At 38.7% G+C, this 19,007-nt stretch overlaps 1 protein-coding gene across 1 annotated transcript in view; it reads left to right on the plus strand.

The window, feature by feature from the left end:
- The window catches only part of DPP6 (dipeptidyl peptidase like 6), a gene marked incomplete at both ends in the record, with an annotated part of 415,156 nt that overhangs the window by 247,778 nt on the left and 148,371 nt on the right, over positions 1–19,007 (plus strand). Inside the window, one exon of the mRNA XM_084281883.1 lies at positions 5,878–5,976. Coding sequence (XP_084138009.1) covers positions 5,878–5,976 — 99 coding nt within the window. The remainder of the gene's footprint in view (positions 1–5,877; positions 5,977–19,007) is intronic.

Below are 19,007 nucleotides of genomic sequence, written 5' to 3' on the forward strand. Positions count from 1 at the left end.
TTCTGTGTTTAAAACTTAGGAAAATGCAAAGTCATTTTCTATGCTCAAATTTTATTATATATATTTTTATTTTTTTGAAATTTATAAATTATTAAAGTGGAATTTGTTTTGTTTTTCTCCCTTAACGGTGTTTCAGAACTGTCCTCTGCATGTAAATACAAAACCTCTGAGCTCAGTACTGTTTTTTGTTGTTGTTGTTGTTGTTTTTTCTTTTATATATACATATATATATATATATATATTATTATGGATCTAGACTGCTTCATGGTGAGACTCGGCCAAGGGTAAAATCAGATAGCTTAGGTTGCTGCTGTGGCTTGGCAGCAGCTGAGCTCAGTCTTCTCTTGGGCCACTGACCCTGGAGCTTGTTACAAGCACATGCAATGGCACAGGGTAATGGAAGGCTCATTTCACAGGCATTGCCCAGCAGTCAGTGCTGAGTGAGACACTGAGAATGACTTGGCAAACATAACATTTTAAATTGCTAATCCTGAATGGGGATAGCACTTCCCAGAGAGGTAGGAGAGGAGCCTGTCCAAAAGGAGAAGCAGAATGTGAACTTACTTGTCATAAAAGAGCTCAGTGGAAGAAGAAATATTTATCCTTTGGTAATCAAACTGAGAATACAGTGATGAATATTTGAAGCAAGAGCAAAGGAAGGGATAGGAGGACAGAGAAGGAAAGAGGCAAAGCAGTTTTTTGGATGTTTGTGGGGAGCTTCTGCCAAGTATGAGAGTGGTATTGGAAAAAAAATCCTCTACTGAATCTCTCAAGCAGGATGATGTGGTTTGGCATGGTCAGAGCATAATGCTGGAGGCTACTTCACATGTTTGTCTTTCTTCTGATGATAAGACTGGAGTGCAACCTGACACTCATGCTAGCACAAATATATATTTGCATTTCATCTCTGCATTTCTCATGTGTAGTTATCTTGTCCCTCTCCCTGGCTGAGAAACCATTCTTCTTTTGGTATTTTTCCATTGATTTGAAGGACTGTTTTACAATGCAACACTAAGGCATGCAATGAATAGGTGATGTAAAACCAGTGATGACCATCATGAAATTACTACAGAGAGCAATTTGGGTAATTCCTGGGACATAGTGCAGTATGCACAGACATGCTCAGACATTAATAATAATAATGATGATGATGATGATGATGATGATGATGATAATAATAATAATAATAATAAATAATTATAATAAAGTGGGTATTAGCTAACTGGATCCATAACGCGAATCATCAGGATGACATTTCCCCCATAAACTGAAACTCGGGACAGTCTTTGGAAAATGCAAGAGTGAGTGGTAGAATGGGGAATGGGAATGGCTTGTTTCACAGACCAGATGCTGATTAAGGTTTTTAATGATAAGGAAAAAAGGATTTATGTACCTCTCCAAGATTATTTGCAAATAAGTCCAGAGCTTTAAAGAAGGTTTAAACTCTGAATTCAGCTTGAGAAATGCTGAAATTCTGGCTGGTTTGGGTTTCTGAGAAGCAGGTCACTCACCCTGCTGTAAGAGCAGCTTGTAAATTTGGAACAGCATTTACATTCAGTAAACATTGTACTTCCAATAGCAACATGTTATTGATAGCAAATGCTTAGGTCTTATTTTATAAAATTCTAATAAAACAATATTACTATGATTTATATATCTCTTGATATTCTAGAAAATAATTCTTAAAAGAAGCTGTAGCTGGTGGAAGCTTGCATTTAATTACACTGTAGTACACCACATGCCCACAATTGCCTACGCTGAAGGAGTCTGTTTGTGTGTGTGTGTGTGTGTGAGTCCTGCCATTCCACCCACCTTTGAAAAATATGAAGCTATTCACTTAAATGATAAAAGCGTGAGACTGAGACTTTCTTAATTGACAGTTGCTCACTTGTTGCAGCATATGGCATCTATATGGGTCTTGTCTTATCAGAGGTGTGTGTGTATTTTTATAAACATGTACAAATGTTTGTAGGTTTGCATGTGTGCACACATATACATATCAAAGCTGAAAAGAGGACACAATTCTGCAGAAGTTTTGCATTAAAAAAAAAAAAAATCCCTCCCAAAATGTCATTAGACAATTTGCTTAGGAAAAAGGTGTTTTCTGGGCCCCTCTATTTGGAAAGTGAGATTAAGAAGGACTTTTTGCATATCTGTTCCTGATGTTTAAAGCTTTGTGAATGTGTACATCAAGTTTGTTCCTTTCAAATATAACCTTTAGGTGAAAAAATGTACACTCAATCCCATGTAAAAATCTTTACAAATTTCATAAGATTTTTTTTTTGGACAGAGATAGTACTGAAGATAGTCATTGTATAGCATCAAATCACAGCACTCTGTCAGACAGCCAAATACATCACCTTGTGTACTTAATATGGCTTTTGCTACTCAGCAAGAGCAAAGAAATATCCACTGACCAGTTGTGCAATGCTGTAATTTGTTTGCTCACAACTGTTACATATGAATGTGCATTATTAGTCAATAAAAAAGTAAGATTTTACAAAAGGGAGAGAGACTGCCTGTTTTTCTTGTCTCGGTCACTTGCCTTTTGGGGATGGGAAGCTCTGCTGAGGTAGAACAGGGCTCAGGTCTTCTCAGTGACTGAGCTGGCATGCCGAGGTGGGATGGGAGCTTCTAGTATGTTGGATCAGGCCTGCCAAGAGGTGGATATTTAAAAAATAAAAATAAAATAAATAAAAATTAAAATTAAAATTAAAATTAAAAAATCCATGACTTAGCAGCACACAGTAGCCCAAGAGACATGTGAGAAAAGCATCTGACACTGACCTATAGCTGAGTACCAGGGATACTGGAAAGAAAGATGGGCATCCAAAGGTATCTGAGGCTTCCTGACCTGTCAAGCAGCCTCTGAGCATTACTGGAGTTGAGAAGCTTGAAAGAAAGGATTGGTACCACAGAAGCAAAACAGGCAAGGAGGTTGGCCAGTCTATAATGGGGCTAGAGGAATGGAGCAGACATTCTTAATGAATGTTCTGACTTGCCTATGTGTTAGATGAGAGGCAGTAAATCTGAATTTTTCACCAAAATGTTATTTACTGATAGCTTATTAATTAATTATTTTTCTCCTCTGCTCTATGACTGAGATTAGCATTATCCACAGTATACTGGAGGAACTATTGCAGCTAATATTATAATATGGTGTTGGACAGTATAAGGGAATCTTATCAAGACATGTCTTATAGAGGCTGATGTGTGTGCATGCTTTATTCACTCCTTCTCCCTTTTACCCTTTTGTCCCTTTTTCCCTTACGAGGAGTTTGAAGGGCTGTGAAGGTGCAGAGGTCACACAGCCCCTGGACTGTCCATTTGCATCCTCTTCAGAAAGAGGGAATGAGAAGGGCTTCCTGCCCTGCCCCTTCCCAAAGCTCCAGCATGTTTGTGTGTGCCTTTCCTTATGCCTTCATGATGGGGAACAGTGTGTCCTCATTCCCTGAGGTGGCTTTTGGAAACCAGTGCCTGAACCAGCTACAATATCCCACTCCGCAGTGCCTGATCTCCGCACATGCCTAGTGCTAAGCCCTTGCTCCATGGTAGGAACTAACTGGAACAGTTTCCTGGAGCTCTTCTGACCTATATTTTCCAGGTTAGTAAATAAAATTATGCAGAAAAACTTGGCATAGTGCTGTCACATAGAAGGATTTGGCAGAGGACTTGTATTAATATGTCTTGGCACTTTGAAAGCCAAACTAAACAGTGTGATTGAAATCAATTAGATTTAAAAACGAAAGAAAACAAAAAATGAAAATTGAAGAATTTCTTTTAATTTGGTTAAAAAAAAAAAAAAAAAAAAAACACCTTCTGGTGGAACAAAACATTGTTCAGAGTTAATTTTCAGTAGTCTCTGGTAACTCAGGAGTTTCAATTTAGTGTAGTAGAGAAGAACTTTTTCTCTCTAACAAATGGCTTCTAAGAGTCTGTTTCCACTGCTTGTAATCACCAGTGCATTCAGTCAAAGTAACAGCTTTAGTTCTAGCCAAAGGTACCAATGGCTGCGTGATACCAACAGACCCCAGGCATCTGGATACTGTAGCGAGGAACAATATTGCTGTGGAAATACTCAGGATGTGGCCTTATGTTTTACTTTTACAAGCAGATGTGCTTAAGGCTGATTGAAAAGTTTGCATTAAAATACTTTTTTCAGGAAAAAAACTTAAGTGTTGGGAACAAACTACTCAAAGTCATTTTTAAATATCTTTAGAAAATGATTGCTTGTCCAACAACAAAAACAACAAAAATCAACAAGAAAACAACAACAACAAAAACAACTGTTGATGGAAAACAAAAATCGAAAAGAAAATTGTGGATTTCAGGTTTTCTCTAAAAAAAAAAAAAAATTTGAGGAAATGAAAATCCATTTTCATACTAGGCATACTAAGCACTTCTATTGTTCTGTAAGCTCAATAATCCATCAATTCAACATAAACACTTCAGTCATAGGCCCAAGTGTCTCTGCATTATTTTTATGAGAACTGTTACACAGTGGAGAGGTGCTGGTGGAAATGAGAAGGCACAATTTTTGTAGAGAAGAAGAGGCTACCTGTGGCAAACTTCTTAAATGTATGTCTTAGTTTTACTCAATTCTACTCATATGTGATCAGTCTTGGTGGCATCCTAGATGAGAAAGATTTCCTTGTGATAAGACAAAAATCTGTTTGCAGTCACTGGCTGAAACTTTAGAAGTGGAGTGAGGGAGCACATTACGCCGTATGCTATGGGAGTAAAATTTCCAGCAGTGCCTAAGAGCACCACAGAAGTGGTGCTCAGGAAAGCAGGACTTGGTGAATTCCATCACATACTCTATCTCAGATCCCTATTGGATGTTATTTATTTAATTACTTGTTCAAGAAAGTTGTCAACCCATATCCTAATTTCCAGTACTAGAGTGTTGTTTTTTTTTTTTGCAATGACACCACACATTTGGTCTTGAAGTTGCCATGGAATTGTTCTCTGCAGGTTGGTAGGGGCTCTTGCTGTAATGCACAATACTTTATTTTCCTGTATGAAGGACAGGGGGGGAAGCATACAGCAAGGTTTTCTTTTTTGGAAAATTAAATTTGCTACAAAGTAGATCTAGGAAGAGTGAAATAAACAAACAGTGCTGCTCATTAAAGAGGATCTTCCAGAATCTTCAATTGGCAGTTTGGTTCTTCAATTTAAAAGTTGACCACAGTTCCATGTTACAATTGTGTTTGCAAATGAAACCAAATCCTTTCAGTAAAAATGAAAATCAGTATCATCCAGACATGCACCACCAAAGGATTTAGAGGTATTTCTCATAGATTTTTCAAAAATATCTCTTCAGTTAGGTGTTTTATGAATTCTTAAAAATATTCTGTCTAAATCCTTACAAGGCTAAATACATTTGCAAGTGTTGTTCTGCATGACAGTTTTTAAGGAAACAAAAATATCAGTTTTAAGTAAGTCAATTTACATTTTATTTTATTTTACTAAAAAAAGAAAAAGAAAAAAAAAGAAAAAAAATGGTTTTGGAATAGTGAATGTTGAAAAGTTTTAATATTCTTGAGAGTAGTCAGAATTCTATAGTGCTCTGATATCTGCCTGTTTGCATGCCTTTTTATATCTTTTTTGATCTGTTTCTGTCAAAAAGGTGTGTTTTGGATCATTGGTCCTTTTGTAGTTGTTGAATCTAGGCATAAATAACCAGGAGGTTTCTCTTTGTGAACTATTAGATGGTCCTTTTCTACTGTTGACAATGTGAAGGAGCTTATGAGTGACAGAAGGCTTAATATGGACCATTCCTGAATGAGATATGATATGGCACTACTCAGAGTTGCTGTAGTTTCAGGTACAGTTCAAAGTAGAAGTAATGGCAATTTGTTTTCGTATGCTTCACAGTTGAAGATAACAGCTTGTCTCAGAAGAAGAAGATAACAGTGGAAGATCTATTTAGTGCTGATTTCAAAATCCATGACCCAGAGGCTAAATGGATAACTGGTAAGTGAGGCATGAATGGGCGTCGGCATCTTTCCTTCAATGGCTCACTCCCGGGATACCTGTTTTTATTTTCTTCTTTATTCCCCCTGTTCTTTTCTTTACTCTTCAAATTACAGAATCATGCAGCGGTTGCGCTTGGAAGGGGCCTCAGGAGATCATCTTGTACCAACCCTTGCTTAAGCAGGAGCAGCTAAAAGAGGTTTCCCAAAAATTAAATCCTCGAATTCCTATTCCAGTTTTCCTCCCGATTAATAAGTATGCAAACACCACTGCTCTGTTATTGCCATTTTTTATTTAAGTACCTCCAGTGAGAGAGATCCCATAGAGATATCCCACAGCTAGGCATAATCAAATCTTCTGGTTTATTTTTGTTCATCAGAACACTTTTTTTTTTTTTTTTTTTTTTTTTTTTCCAACAGAGAGGTGAAGTGTTGCTAAGCAACCGGCAAACAGTGGTCCAGCAGCAGCTGGGCTGGTGCTTGCACATACCCCATTTGCTCTTTTTGTCCTACCCTGCCGTGCATTTTCTAGTCAGGGGAAAACCAAATAATACTGGAATTAATGCACGTAGTGTTTGCTGGAGTGGAACTGTTTGGGGGACGTAGATTCTAGCTCCCGCTGGAAATTGCTGCAGTCTGAACAATCTTTGGCAGGAATAAAATGATCCGTGGTATGCCATTCATGTAGGTTCCAGTCCAACTCCGATTATCGCTGAAGTTATTAGTCTTTCTTCTGAATTTAATGGGGAACTGGATCAAATCCTTCCTCTTGTTTGGCTTTCATTGTCTGCTGTGCCCATTGGGAACAATTCTAATACCTGTAATGAAAAGAGAGAGAGCTAAAGGGTTGTGCTGAAAGAACGCGCTCCCCAGCCACCCTCAGCACAGCTGTCTCTGCCTTCTTCCCCCAACTATGGAATTGCAGGAAAGCAATTGCAGACAATACACACCTTCACAAACACACCTGCGGTGGGCAGGAACTCTTTTTCAGGCTGCGTACTCTGGTGGAGCAGTGCTCCCCATAGCCACTCTTTGGGAAGAATGTAAATGGAAATGTTAGGAGTGCTCCAGTTCAGAGTTATTTGTCTACTATTCCTTTTTAGCATTGATATCCCTAATGGTCTTAATGAAAGAAGAGTTGTTTTATTGTGACCTTTGCAGCTATTTTTTTTTCATTATTATTTGCTAGACTATGAAGGAATGATGATGAATTAAACAAACTTTTACAGGAACGGAGAATGGAGTATTTCCATGGAGCTGTGTATAACCTCTCCTGTCTGAGTATATCTTTTCACAGAAATAAGTTTTTTTTTGTTTGTTTTGTTTGTTTTTTTTTGTTGTTGTTGTTGTTATTTGTTTGTTTGTTTGTTTGTTTTTCCCACAAAACTACAGTCTTCTGTGCAAAAACAGTATTTCCTGTGCTTTTCTGGTTACAGTTACATCCTGGTGCCATATGCACTTTAATTGAGAGTCCAATTCTAGCATGTTTTTAACTTTATTTCCCTCTTCCCATGTGCTTTCACTGACTCCAGTGTAATTTAACATAGATCTTGCCTGATCTAAAATTGCTAAAATATCATTTTATACAAGAGAATTATGAAGTTGTATTGTGCAAACCTGCCTGAATATTTTAGAAGGACTTGTTTTGTCGCTGTGTTTCTAATATTGCTGATATTGATTTTAATACAGCTAGAGGCATTTTTTTAAGCCAATAGATATTCTGTAGATTTACCCAAGTAACTTGAGGGTTGAGAGCAGGTTTGCAATCTGCAATGTCATTCATGCAAGTATCCATAGCCATTTTACATTAATTACCTTTCTGAGTTATAGTTTCTTTTCATAGCTCTCTCTACCTGGCTAAATGGCAAAATCTTGGTCAAGGTCCCTCATAAGCAAGATGAAAGACCAATAGTCTGACATCCAAGCACACATTCCTATTGGTTTCATGTTCTCAGTTTAAGAGCAATGACAATCTGTCTGAAAACACCCAAGCCAAACTAATAAAACCTAGTACAGCAAGAGTGTCGAAATGGCTTAGCAGAAAAATTGCCTATTTAACAGCCACAAAATGAGTGACTTTAGCATAGTTTAGTGGATAATCTGCACAAAACATAAATACCTGTGGTCTATCCTTGCTTCCTTTCTCATCCTGTTAGTTATGTAGCAAAACACCGCAATCATTCAGAGATCTGCAAAATTCAGTCCTCTCAGCTCTTCAAATCTATATTTCCTTCCTTTCCCTTTCCAAAGCAGATAAGTATTTCTCTCCAGGGTGACAATTTAAAATATTCTGAAAACTCACTGGAATTGACGGGATGAACTGATGTTTAAGCATTTTTTTTGATTCGCGGTGGGCAAGTGGAAATAACATATTTCAGATCGATAGCTCTGTCATTCCATTGATTTCAAAGGAGCTAGAAAAGTAAAAAGAGAACCAGTTTCAAAGCTGACATAACTACACATCCAATGCAAAGACCACACGCTTTCCCTCAGCTTCCAATTGCAACTTAAGGCTGATTTGTGGATATGGCTGCATCTTTTTTATTAGAATTTCAATTAAATTTACTGGCATGAAGTGAGAGATATGCCAAAGATGGGACTTTGAAACTCTTAGCATTTTTGTGATGCTGCAGTAATTTTTAATTCCAGTTTACATCTCTATCCAATGGTTTATGGAGAGGAAAGAATATTTTGTTTAATCAGCTGCTGCATTCACTGTCGTCCACAGCCCAGGACATTGCTCTTACTGAGTCACAAAAAAAAAATCTATAGGGGACCAACCTAATACATAGACCAGAGTCAACTGCTCAAGAGTATATTGCTAGTTCCACATCTTCCATGGATTATTATTGCTTAGATACGTTTTGTAGCATAAGTTAACACTGGCATCATTGTGAAGGTTTCTCTTTTCACAATAACACTGTACATACAGTACAGTATATGGTATATATGGTATAGTACAGTAGATATATGGTATTATAACATAAGAAGTTTGAGATTGTTCTAGTGACCAAATTGCATTCCCCTGCCCAGCAATTTAAGTGCAAAGAATCCAAAAAGCATCTCCCTGCCAGACTCATCCATCCCTTTCTTCCCAGTGTGCTCTGGTTGTTGCTCACCGCATGGCACCCTGCGCCTTTCCATTCTCTTCCTGTAGTGTAAACTTCCCTTAACTGTACAACTATAATTATGTTGTCCATATGCTAAGCATGCATGCGAGCCCCAATTAGCAGCTCATTTCATACTGCGTATCTTAAACACTGTATTTGGACACTTTCTCGTTTGCATATCCTCCTCCGTACAGTGCCACAAGTGTCCCGTGCAGCCTTTTGTTAGCCCACTTGCGGATGACAGATGGCCTAATCGTTAGGCAAGTCTCTAACTGCTTAGCAGTTCTGCTTTCAAGCTCCACATTACTTTGTAATTAGGTTTCACAATTGCTAGGCTTTTTCTGTATCCCCTTGACATGGGATTTTAGCTCAGGTTTCTGAGAAGCTTGCTGCGATGTTGCAGTGTTCCTGTAATAGTAGACCAAAACTGGGATAAAGGTATTTCATCATGCAGAACTCCTCAGCCACCTGGACAATAACTGATAGTCATTGCCTGGACCCAGCCTGAGAAACTGGTTGGGTTATGAGTGCTGCCACTGTGGTCCAAGGGTGCTGCAGTGATTCCCACCAGCTGTGAATCTGCCCCTGCGTGTCCCAGGAGCTCTCCTCCCTTCTCACAGGAGGCAGAATCATGCCCAATGCCTAAGAAAACAGTAGAAACAGAAGTGTTACACCACTCATGGAGGCTTATACTCATCTTTTCTTCTTTGTGTGTAATAACAAATAGATTTTGCACACACTGAAAGTACTTGGCTGCTGCTGCTGCTGCTAGGAAAACATAATAGCAGCCTATAATATACAACCCCTGCTTATTGCGATTGATTGGGTGTGGCCTGCCATCGTTACTTATTTCTTGGAAGATGTTTTTCCAGCCTAGCTGTTGGCATTTTGCAAGACAGAGTGTGTATTGTGGTGGCTGTTGTCAGGATTTGGGGCTGAACATTAATGACTGGAAACTCCAACCTGGAGCACATCTCCTTTGTGCCAGACACGGCGAGACAGTCCTTGCGGAGAGGCTGTAACCAAACAAAAAGAATAGAGGATGAGATGAAAAGTACAATGTACTCGAGCAGCGAGGAGCACAGGAAACCAAAGAATGCCTTCAGGGTTGGAAGAAGTTGACTAATCCAAAAACCTGAAAATTAAGCCCTGCTGTCCAAGTTCCTTGCCCACTTGCTGCAGTTGAAACACTGTCAAAATATTATTTATTCTTATCCGAAGGGGAATAGTGGGTAACTTAGCAAAAGGCTCTGAATGGCATTTTCAGAAATGGCTTCGTTATTTGGAAACCTGCCCCTCAGCAAGAGCCAGAAAGGCTGTGTGCCTAGCTTGTATCTGAGAATGGCAGCTGGGCATTTACATCACAGTCCTGAAAAATGCACTAATAACTAATATCTAAATATAATAGAGCAGTTCTTTTATCTTTAATACTGAGTCACATATGTTTTATCGCATGTTTTACTAATAACATTATAGACTCTCTAGGCTCTTTTTAAGTCTAATATTGAATTTAATGACCTAGAACTAATAAGTTTTATTTCCCATGCTGAAAAAAAATTGTCTTGCAGTAACTGAGGTAATTTATTTCAGTTTACCTTTAATAATAATGCTCAGATCAACAATACTTGGATAGCCCAAATGCCTCCAAGTCTATTCTGTGCAGTGTAAATTCATTGCACTGTATTGATAAAAGCACTGATGCATTTCAAATGATGCAGATGCACGTGGAGTGAATGAATTATTTATCGTTTGCTTTACATAGATATGGAGAACTTTGTAAGTGCTAATACTTTTCATTGTGAAAAAAGGGTTGTGTTAAGATGCTGCTTTGACAGCCCTGGAGACTAAAATAGCATTGTTAGAGAGCTGTAACATGGCTAGCTGGAGTTCAGGCTTCTCTGGCTAGCTCCTCCATGGGCTTGACCACATCAGAGAGACCAAATGAACTGCATGTGAGAAGGAGCCTTGTTCTTAACAGGGTTAGGCTGCTGGCATGAAAGGATAGCTTGTCTTTGTCTTTCTCATCAGAGGAACAGGTTCTGGTCTTGTGTGTGTTCTGCAGGTGCTACAAGATGAGGGCTACATACCCGCCCCAACTCTCATCCTAAATAAATGCAAACTGCCCACAGATGTTTTTGTTAGTGTAAATTTGGTGAAGGCATAAAGAAAATTGCGTTGCTCTATTAGAATTTTTGCTTCATTGCCTGCTGTGTTAAACAGAGATATTAGTAAGTTAATTTTAATGTATTTTAATTTTGTGTTAAAATCACTTGAGAGAATGTGTTTGCTGAACATAGTGGTTCAATGAAAACTTGTCACACTCCCAGTTGTGGTGTGCCAAACCTCATATTCTGCCTCACGGCAGTTTGTTTTTGCAATGTTTTTGTGAGCATTCTGGCTTTCTGGTCACTCTTGAAATATTTTCTGAGATGCATAGCAAGCCACATGGAGCACAACACAGCAGTTTGTGGTAAAGTTTTCAGGGAATTTTGAGCCCCACAGCTCTGAGATACATGAATCATGTGATACATGTGATCTATGAACATATGTATGCTAGTTAAGTAAGCACACGGTGAACTTTGAGGTAGTGTTGGTGTCAGTGGAAGTGTCCACATGCTTTAGTGATGGTTGATTGCTTTTATTAATCTAAATGTCCTTACAAAATGCTATCTTATATTGCCAAAGAAGAAGAAATAAAGGCTCACACTCTGTCAAGACTGCTACAATGGGAAAGAAGAGAGGAATGTATTAAACATTTTGGACCATAATTTTGATTTTAAGACTCATCCTGGATTATCATCTCCAGGGATTTCATAGAATAAAATATCTACTCTGAGAGCACTGAAAGGAGTTTGCCTTGCTCCCTGCCTTGCAGCTGCTGTGCACTTGCTTAAGTTCAGCAATGACAGTAACCTATTCACTAAAGACAGGAAACCATGGAATTAATGGCTTTTTAACATACTATAATAGGCTGTGGAGGAGAGCATTTCAGCCATGTAGCTATTTTGTTCATTGCTGCTAGAGAGAGTGAAATGAGAAATCAATTTAGTTCTTTTAAAAATTAATACAGTCTGCAGAAGCAGACTGGGGAGCAGCTTTGTAGCTTGGCTATAGAAGTGCCTCTGAGTTCAGCATCTCTGTAGTGCTGGGGTGGTGGTGGGGCACGTGTGGCTGGTAGTAGGGTGAGAAAATCATCCTTTGGCTTCTGAATCTGGAGGGAGAAATATACTGGAGAAAGTCTTGTTTGTGAAAAATATCCCACACTAGAAAAACAGAAGCAACACTGTAATGGCCTTTTTTTTTTTTTTTTTTTTTTTTTTTTTAATGTATTTATTTATTTATTTATTGAGTAGTTTGATATCTTGAAGTGGTCAAGATTTTCATGTAGCTAACCCTGCATTTAGGAGCCTCCATAGGTAACCTAATTGCTCCAACATCTGCTGAATGCTAACCATTCCCCAGGGTGTCATCAACTGCTTTTGTGCATCAGCACCTCTGAGCCACAAGTCCTCTTGAGGTATCAAAATATGTCTCTAGCTAATGAATACCCAAACACCCACGTGCAAAAGCCATATGTGATCTCAGACATTCAGTGCAGTAGCTTTGTGTTTGTGTCCCTGCATTAAGCCAAGTTGAGTGAAGAGGCCAGCATGGGGACAGGACTGGTGGTGTGAAGGTCACCTTTGAGAAGTGAGATTAAAGGAGGTGAGTGATGGAGAGGGTTTGGCGGGGTGGTGTAGTGGGGAGCACAGGCTGCAAAGTTAATGGGGGTGAATGCATGAGGGGAGGGTCCTGGGGTTATGCAGAGGAGCAGGGGCTGGAGTTGAGGAAACGATGAAAATGAGCCTGCAAGTCAGTAATGTGATCTTGTGTCTTAGGCCATTAAGGCGTTCTCACAAAGAGCTGCAGAAGACACTCAGTTGTTTGGGTAACCTTACAGGGACCAATTAAAGAGTAAAAGATGGCTGGAAGATGCCAGGGAAGTCCCTGGATTTTTCCTTCTTGTTTGAGCTCTGCTAACATCCACTCCAGGTAACTGCCTAATTCTGTTCCTATTGATATTATTTTTAAAAGAGCAGGAAAAACAGATTTCTCCCCCACATACAGCTTGATGGTCACACTCTTGCATGTTAGACGAGCAAACATTTCCTAGACTTCTTACATCCATTCACAAAAAGAGATTCCCCATTTTGCATTCATGCCTGGCTCCACTAAAATTAGCGTTTTTCTCTCCAAGTAACTCAGTAGCGAGGTGGTGCCTCCTGCCACGATGATGTCTGCCAGCGAGGAGCATCTGTGGGGAACAATCTGAAACTACAACAGGTGTGAAAGCAAGGAGCACCTGGGCTCTTGTGTGTGTTAAATTTCTCTGCAGATTTGAGGTTAAAATCTGTGGAGATTGGATAGAAGCTGCCATGCTTTGTGCCTCCCTATCATCATTTTTTGTGCTTCACCGAGGTGCATGGCAGCTTTATATGGCTGGGGGTTGAGACAAAACTGTGAAATTCAGTGCTGGCTTTCTCTACCCCTCTAGGCTTCCTGCAGCTGCACTCAGTTCACAGGGGGTAGGCTTTTGATTTAAAAAAAAAAAAAAAAAAAAAAAAAAAAAAAAAAAAAAGAAAAAAGAAAAGGAGAGAGAGAGAGAACAGCAGGAATGGAAATGGGGAAGAAACAGCACTCTGCCATGGGGAGCTGCTGCACGCGTGGGGGACTTTAGAAGATGCAGCTCACATCAGCAGTGTTTCTGCTGCTGAAAGAAAAGAAATGCATTCGCCAGCTCTGCCTATGTGTTTAACAGTTTGAATCCTGTTAAAAAGGGACCTGTTTTTTCATCTTGTTTAAAGTGGCTCAAAATCAAAACCCACTGCTTTCAGAGATGAGGGAGATGTGCTGGTTTTACAGGGATTTAACTGGGAGAGGGATTAGGTGTTCTATGGTGTGTGTTAGTTAAAGCTCCAGGTGAAGAGCCGCAGGTTCAGTGTGACACTAATAAAATGCTCTTCCCCAGCTTTTACACCTGCAAAGCGAGCAACCATGAGCTCCCAGTTGTCCCTAGCCCCTGGGGAAAAGGGAACTGCTGTGACGGAAATTGCATTTGATAATCCTGTAAAAGGATGGTCACAACTGCAGCCGGCATGGTTGAATTTGTACCAAAATAAAATTGTTGTGCTGGATTCTTGTTTGTTCATTTTCCTTTGTCTCATCAGATGTGTATAGCACAGAAGGGAAAGAGGAGGGAGAAGAGAAAAGTAGCATGTACCCAGCTCCCAGGTGATAGTGAGATGCAACAGAGGGTGATGGTCTTCTCCCTTGCCCGGACATCTGGCCACGGGTAGGGTTGCCTTGGGAGGAAGTAAGAAATGTATTTCAGTTAGATCTCTCACTACTGAGAAAACCTGGACAGATGGATAGGGAATTCAATTCTGAACCTCAGTTAAGGAAGATTAAGAATGAAGGTTTGCATGGACCTGCTGAAGATTTTCCTAACAATCAGGTGGGTCTAAGGACAGAATGTTTTGGGAAAGGAAAATCTAGGAGAGGAGAATCTAGGGAAGAGGGAAAAACAAAAAAAAAGGTAGAAATGTGTTGTATAATTGCAGGATATGCTGAGCAAGAAGTACATGAGAGGGAGGGCTGATGAGAAAGGAGAGCTCTTCAAGGTACTTGGGGTCTCTTGTTAATCAGCCCATACTGATTACAACAACACTGCTGGTACCTTCAATAGTGATTTCCAGAGATCTGGAATCCATCCACACAGTTCATCTTAAAAGCTCTCCATTCTGTAGGATGCAACTTGGTGCCAAGAAAAGGCAATTTTCCATTTTTCACACTGCTGTGCCTGACTTTGCTTGGTGTGAAGCATGTTTTCTTAACTCAGGAGCTTTCTCTGAGCTTGCTCCACTGCTCTTGGACACTTGTTGAACATGGAGTGCTCACCAAAAATAGAGTGGTATGTATTTTTCCACTCACCCCTTTTTAATGAACATTAAATGAATATATACCCTGATACAGTAATATCATAAATCAGAGATTAAACTTTACATCAGATATTTGTAATTGAAATTTTAATAGGCAAAGATTTACTTATCTAAGAAAGAAATCCTCTGGTGAGTTTGGATCTTCTGAGTGTACTAAGCTGATGAACATATAAGAAGCAATATTTTTTTATTATCATTACAAGAAATAGTACTAAGCTTATATATATAATTCATTAAAAGAAATTTAGAGTAAAATAATTATCGTTGATCAAGGGAATATAATTATACTTTAAAATGTAGATATACAAATCTCACATCAGTGAAAATTCAATTAAGAATGGAAGAGACCAAAGGTTTGCCTATCCCCAAATCTTGTTTCCATCAGTGGCAATATGTTCATGTGCAGGGGTAAGAAAATGAAGCAAGCTTCACACACTTTTTAGGTCAGGGGAATACCTGGTCCTCTTGTGGTTTGTTTATTTAGTAACTCTAAGTATATTTCTTGTCCGACTAACTTGCCAACTGTCCTCTAGAGACTTCTGCATCCTTCATGTCCTTCATCAAGGAGTTTCACAAGCCTACGACCTACTGCACATGGAACTGCCTCCTTTTGCTCACTTGGGAATTTGCTCCCGTTTGCTTTGTTTGATGGTCCTTATGCTGGTAGTTTGGATCATCTTCATTGTGTCTTGAATGGTTTCCATCCCTAGAGTGTCATTTTTGAGATAATGGGATCGTCACTACACTGAAATATCAGGGGTTGGCTTCTTAAATATGTTCAAATTATTTTAGTTTCATGACATTTTAAGCCAAGTTCATTGGTGTAGCACAACTTGTTTGACCCCAGAGAAAAGGTGGAAACTTTTGCACTGAACTAGGGATAAACTCTATATGACCCGGTGCTGAATTGTACCATGCTGGATGATCACAGTACTGTAAAACTTGGGATATATGTCCCCAGCATGACTTTCACAGGTTTACATGAAGCCAATGCTGTTCCATACACATACCCCAGGGTTTAAAACTGGTTGCTTTGCTGATATCTCTTTCTACTGCCAGCAATGAGGAATAATCTCTGGTAGAAAATGCAGTGATCCTGTAAGTGATGCTGAGGCAGAAGTTGTGCATGCTGTGAAATAATCTCTGATTATAAGAGTGTACCGCCTCTAAAAAGCCACATCTAATATCATGCTTAGCAGGGAAAGAACTCAAGGTAAGGCATCAAAGGTGAAGAAATGAACAAAAGAAAGAAAAGAAAATGCAAGGAAAAGGAGACTGGGGAAAAAACTTCTTACAATATATTTCTTTCATAGAGAGAAAGAGGTGATAATGTAATCAGATTTGTGTATGGCCGGACAGGGAGTTTGACTCATAACCCTGCCAGCTTGTTATGGTGCCAAGCTTTCCTGTTGATACTTCACCTGAAGTCCCTCTTCACCTAAAGCTTCTGGGGAATTACAATAATATTTATTTTAGAAGAATATTTACTGGTCAAACAGAAAATATTTTATTTTATTATATATATATATATATTTTTTAGTTTTCAAATATACTATTACAACTGTACGTGAATGGCCCTCCAAGGCAAAGAATATTTGGAAAGTAAAGGAAAATAATCCAACATTTAATTTCATTTAAAAAGACTTCTGAAAAATATTGGGTTCTTTTGAAGACCTATAACTGATTTGTCAATGTTTAAGGTTTTCAATAACTCACAAAATCTAGACAGTAGGCTTTAAAGCTTACTTGGTGTGGATGTTAAAAGGAAATGAAGTCTAGTAAAATAACAGTGGGGAATTTCAAAAGCTCAAGTCAAGAAGGGAAAACAGTAGTTTCAGCCCAAAACCAATTTGTCCATAAAGGAAAATATTTTGGATTTACTGCTTAAATGATGCTTATTTTGGCATGCAGTGGACCAGCTAAAAAAACAACTTTATCACAGAATCACAGAATCACAGAATTTTCTAGGTTGGAAGAGACCTCAAGGTCATCGAGTCCAACCTCTGACCTAACGCTAACAGTCCCCACTAAACCATATCCCTAAGCTCTACATCTAAACGTTTATGTTACAAGGGTGTTAATTCTGGCAATTCAGAGAGACTTTGAGCTCACTGCAATTATGCAGAGGCAATCAGTCCAGGTGCTGCTGGAAAGTATTGGCCTTATGCACTTTCTGCAGGAATATCTGAACACCATGGTACCTACCAGTGAGATGAGGAGAAACTTGGGTTTGTCCAAGTTTTATTGACTTGGAAAAAAAAAACAAAAACAAAAACAAAAGTTTTTTTTTGCACCCAGAAATCCTTCCAGTAGTCACATTTATTATCACCCTAATAAATGCTTATTCTCAGCTCATCAGTCTCATTTTCCTATTTCCTAGTGAAATTCCCCAAACCATTCCCTGAACTAGTGGTTCTCCCTGTGACAGTCCCTGCTGTGATGGCATTCGCGTATGTGAGTAGGGACACAAAAAGCTGCTGCTGATGCTGTTTTTTATTGCTTTGGCTGATGGACTGGCTCATTTTACAAGATGTATTTCTTGGAGGACATGCATAAGCCATGGTCCTTATTAATAATTTGGAAGGTTCTTTTACTTTCTTATTCTCCTTCCCAGTGGAGTATGAACTCTGTGACACTAAAAAAAAATAATAATAAAAAAAAGTTCATGCACTCTCAAAACCACTTTTTTTTGCCTTTTTTTTTTTAATATTACAAAGAATATATATGTAAATATATATAATTTATTGAGCATTTTCCTTCTTCCAGGTTTTAATTTCATAGGCAGAATTTGAGAGAGTTTACTATTGCCTTTTGCCTTGAAACATTTAGCTGTGTGGTGGTTTTGCACTGGTGGGTAGCTCAGCTTTACCACCCTCCTCTCTCACTCCCTGTCCTAAAAAGGCAGAGAAGGGGAAGGGGAGAGAGAAGTGAGCAGGCCTATACATTAACAGCCCACTTACGTATTATGGATATTTGCCTTAATGTTAGTTTTGCTAACGATATTGCCAAAGGTCAGGAGCAGGGGTTACCAGTCACACACTTTTATTTTTTTATTTCTTTTATATTTTTTTTAACGTCTTACCTAGTGAGATATTTTTATAAGTAGATTTATATACCTATAATTGTAGTATTTCCGACTTTTTCTTAGTGGGCGCAGAATGGCCAGCATGGCTAAATTATCAATTGAAAATAGATCTGAGTATGAAAAATAGGGGACAGTTTGTTAGAATTCCACATTTGGCATTTATTTTTCTTCTTTCCAGGACAGGAAGCTGAGAACATATAATCAATTTTTTTTTGTTGCAATCGTTTTTTAAGGGAAATGATATAGGACTATAGTCAGGAGAAAACAGTACTGAAAATAGCCTTTTTTTTGCCAGTTTGAAGGACCTTAATCAACACAGTGAATTTTGGTAGCTCCATCAAAAAATGATAGATTGTAGTGGGAATAGACATTTTCCACAGTAGGATAAAGACCATGAGAGGTTCATGGACATTCAGGATAAAGAGAAGGATTTCCCTGAGTGACAAAGAAATGATGTATTAATAAGGGAAGTAAAGGAAAATATGAAGAAGTAAAGACATATTCATTAAATAAGAACAAACAGCATCCTTTGGTTTTGAAGCTGTTGGCTGAAAGTTTTTAACACACTGAGAAACCATTAAGAAGATACTTTTGGACCAAAGATTTTGTAGGATTCAAGAAAGGACCAATCCTTATTTTGGTGTAATCTCATTTACTTCATTGCATTTAAATTGGGTGTTTATATCTGCTCTTCTGCTTTGGTATCTGCATCAGCATGTTTGCTCTCTTAGCAGCAAACCACCACTGATTCAAAACTAATATTGGGCAGGGCAGAAGATGATGCATGATACTGGTTCCTTGGTGAGAATGGGAATAAGAACAAGATGGAATAAGAAGTTCAGTGAATCACTTTTGTGAT

This window comes from Netta rufina (assembly GCF_964035555.1).
Source record: "Netta rufina genome assembly, chromosome: 2".
Classification (NCBI taxonomy): Eukaryota; Metazoa; Chordata; class Aves; order Anseriformes; family Anatidae; genus Netta; species Netta rufina.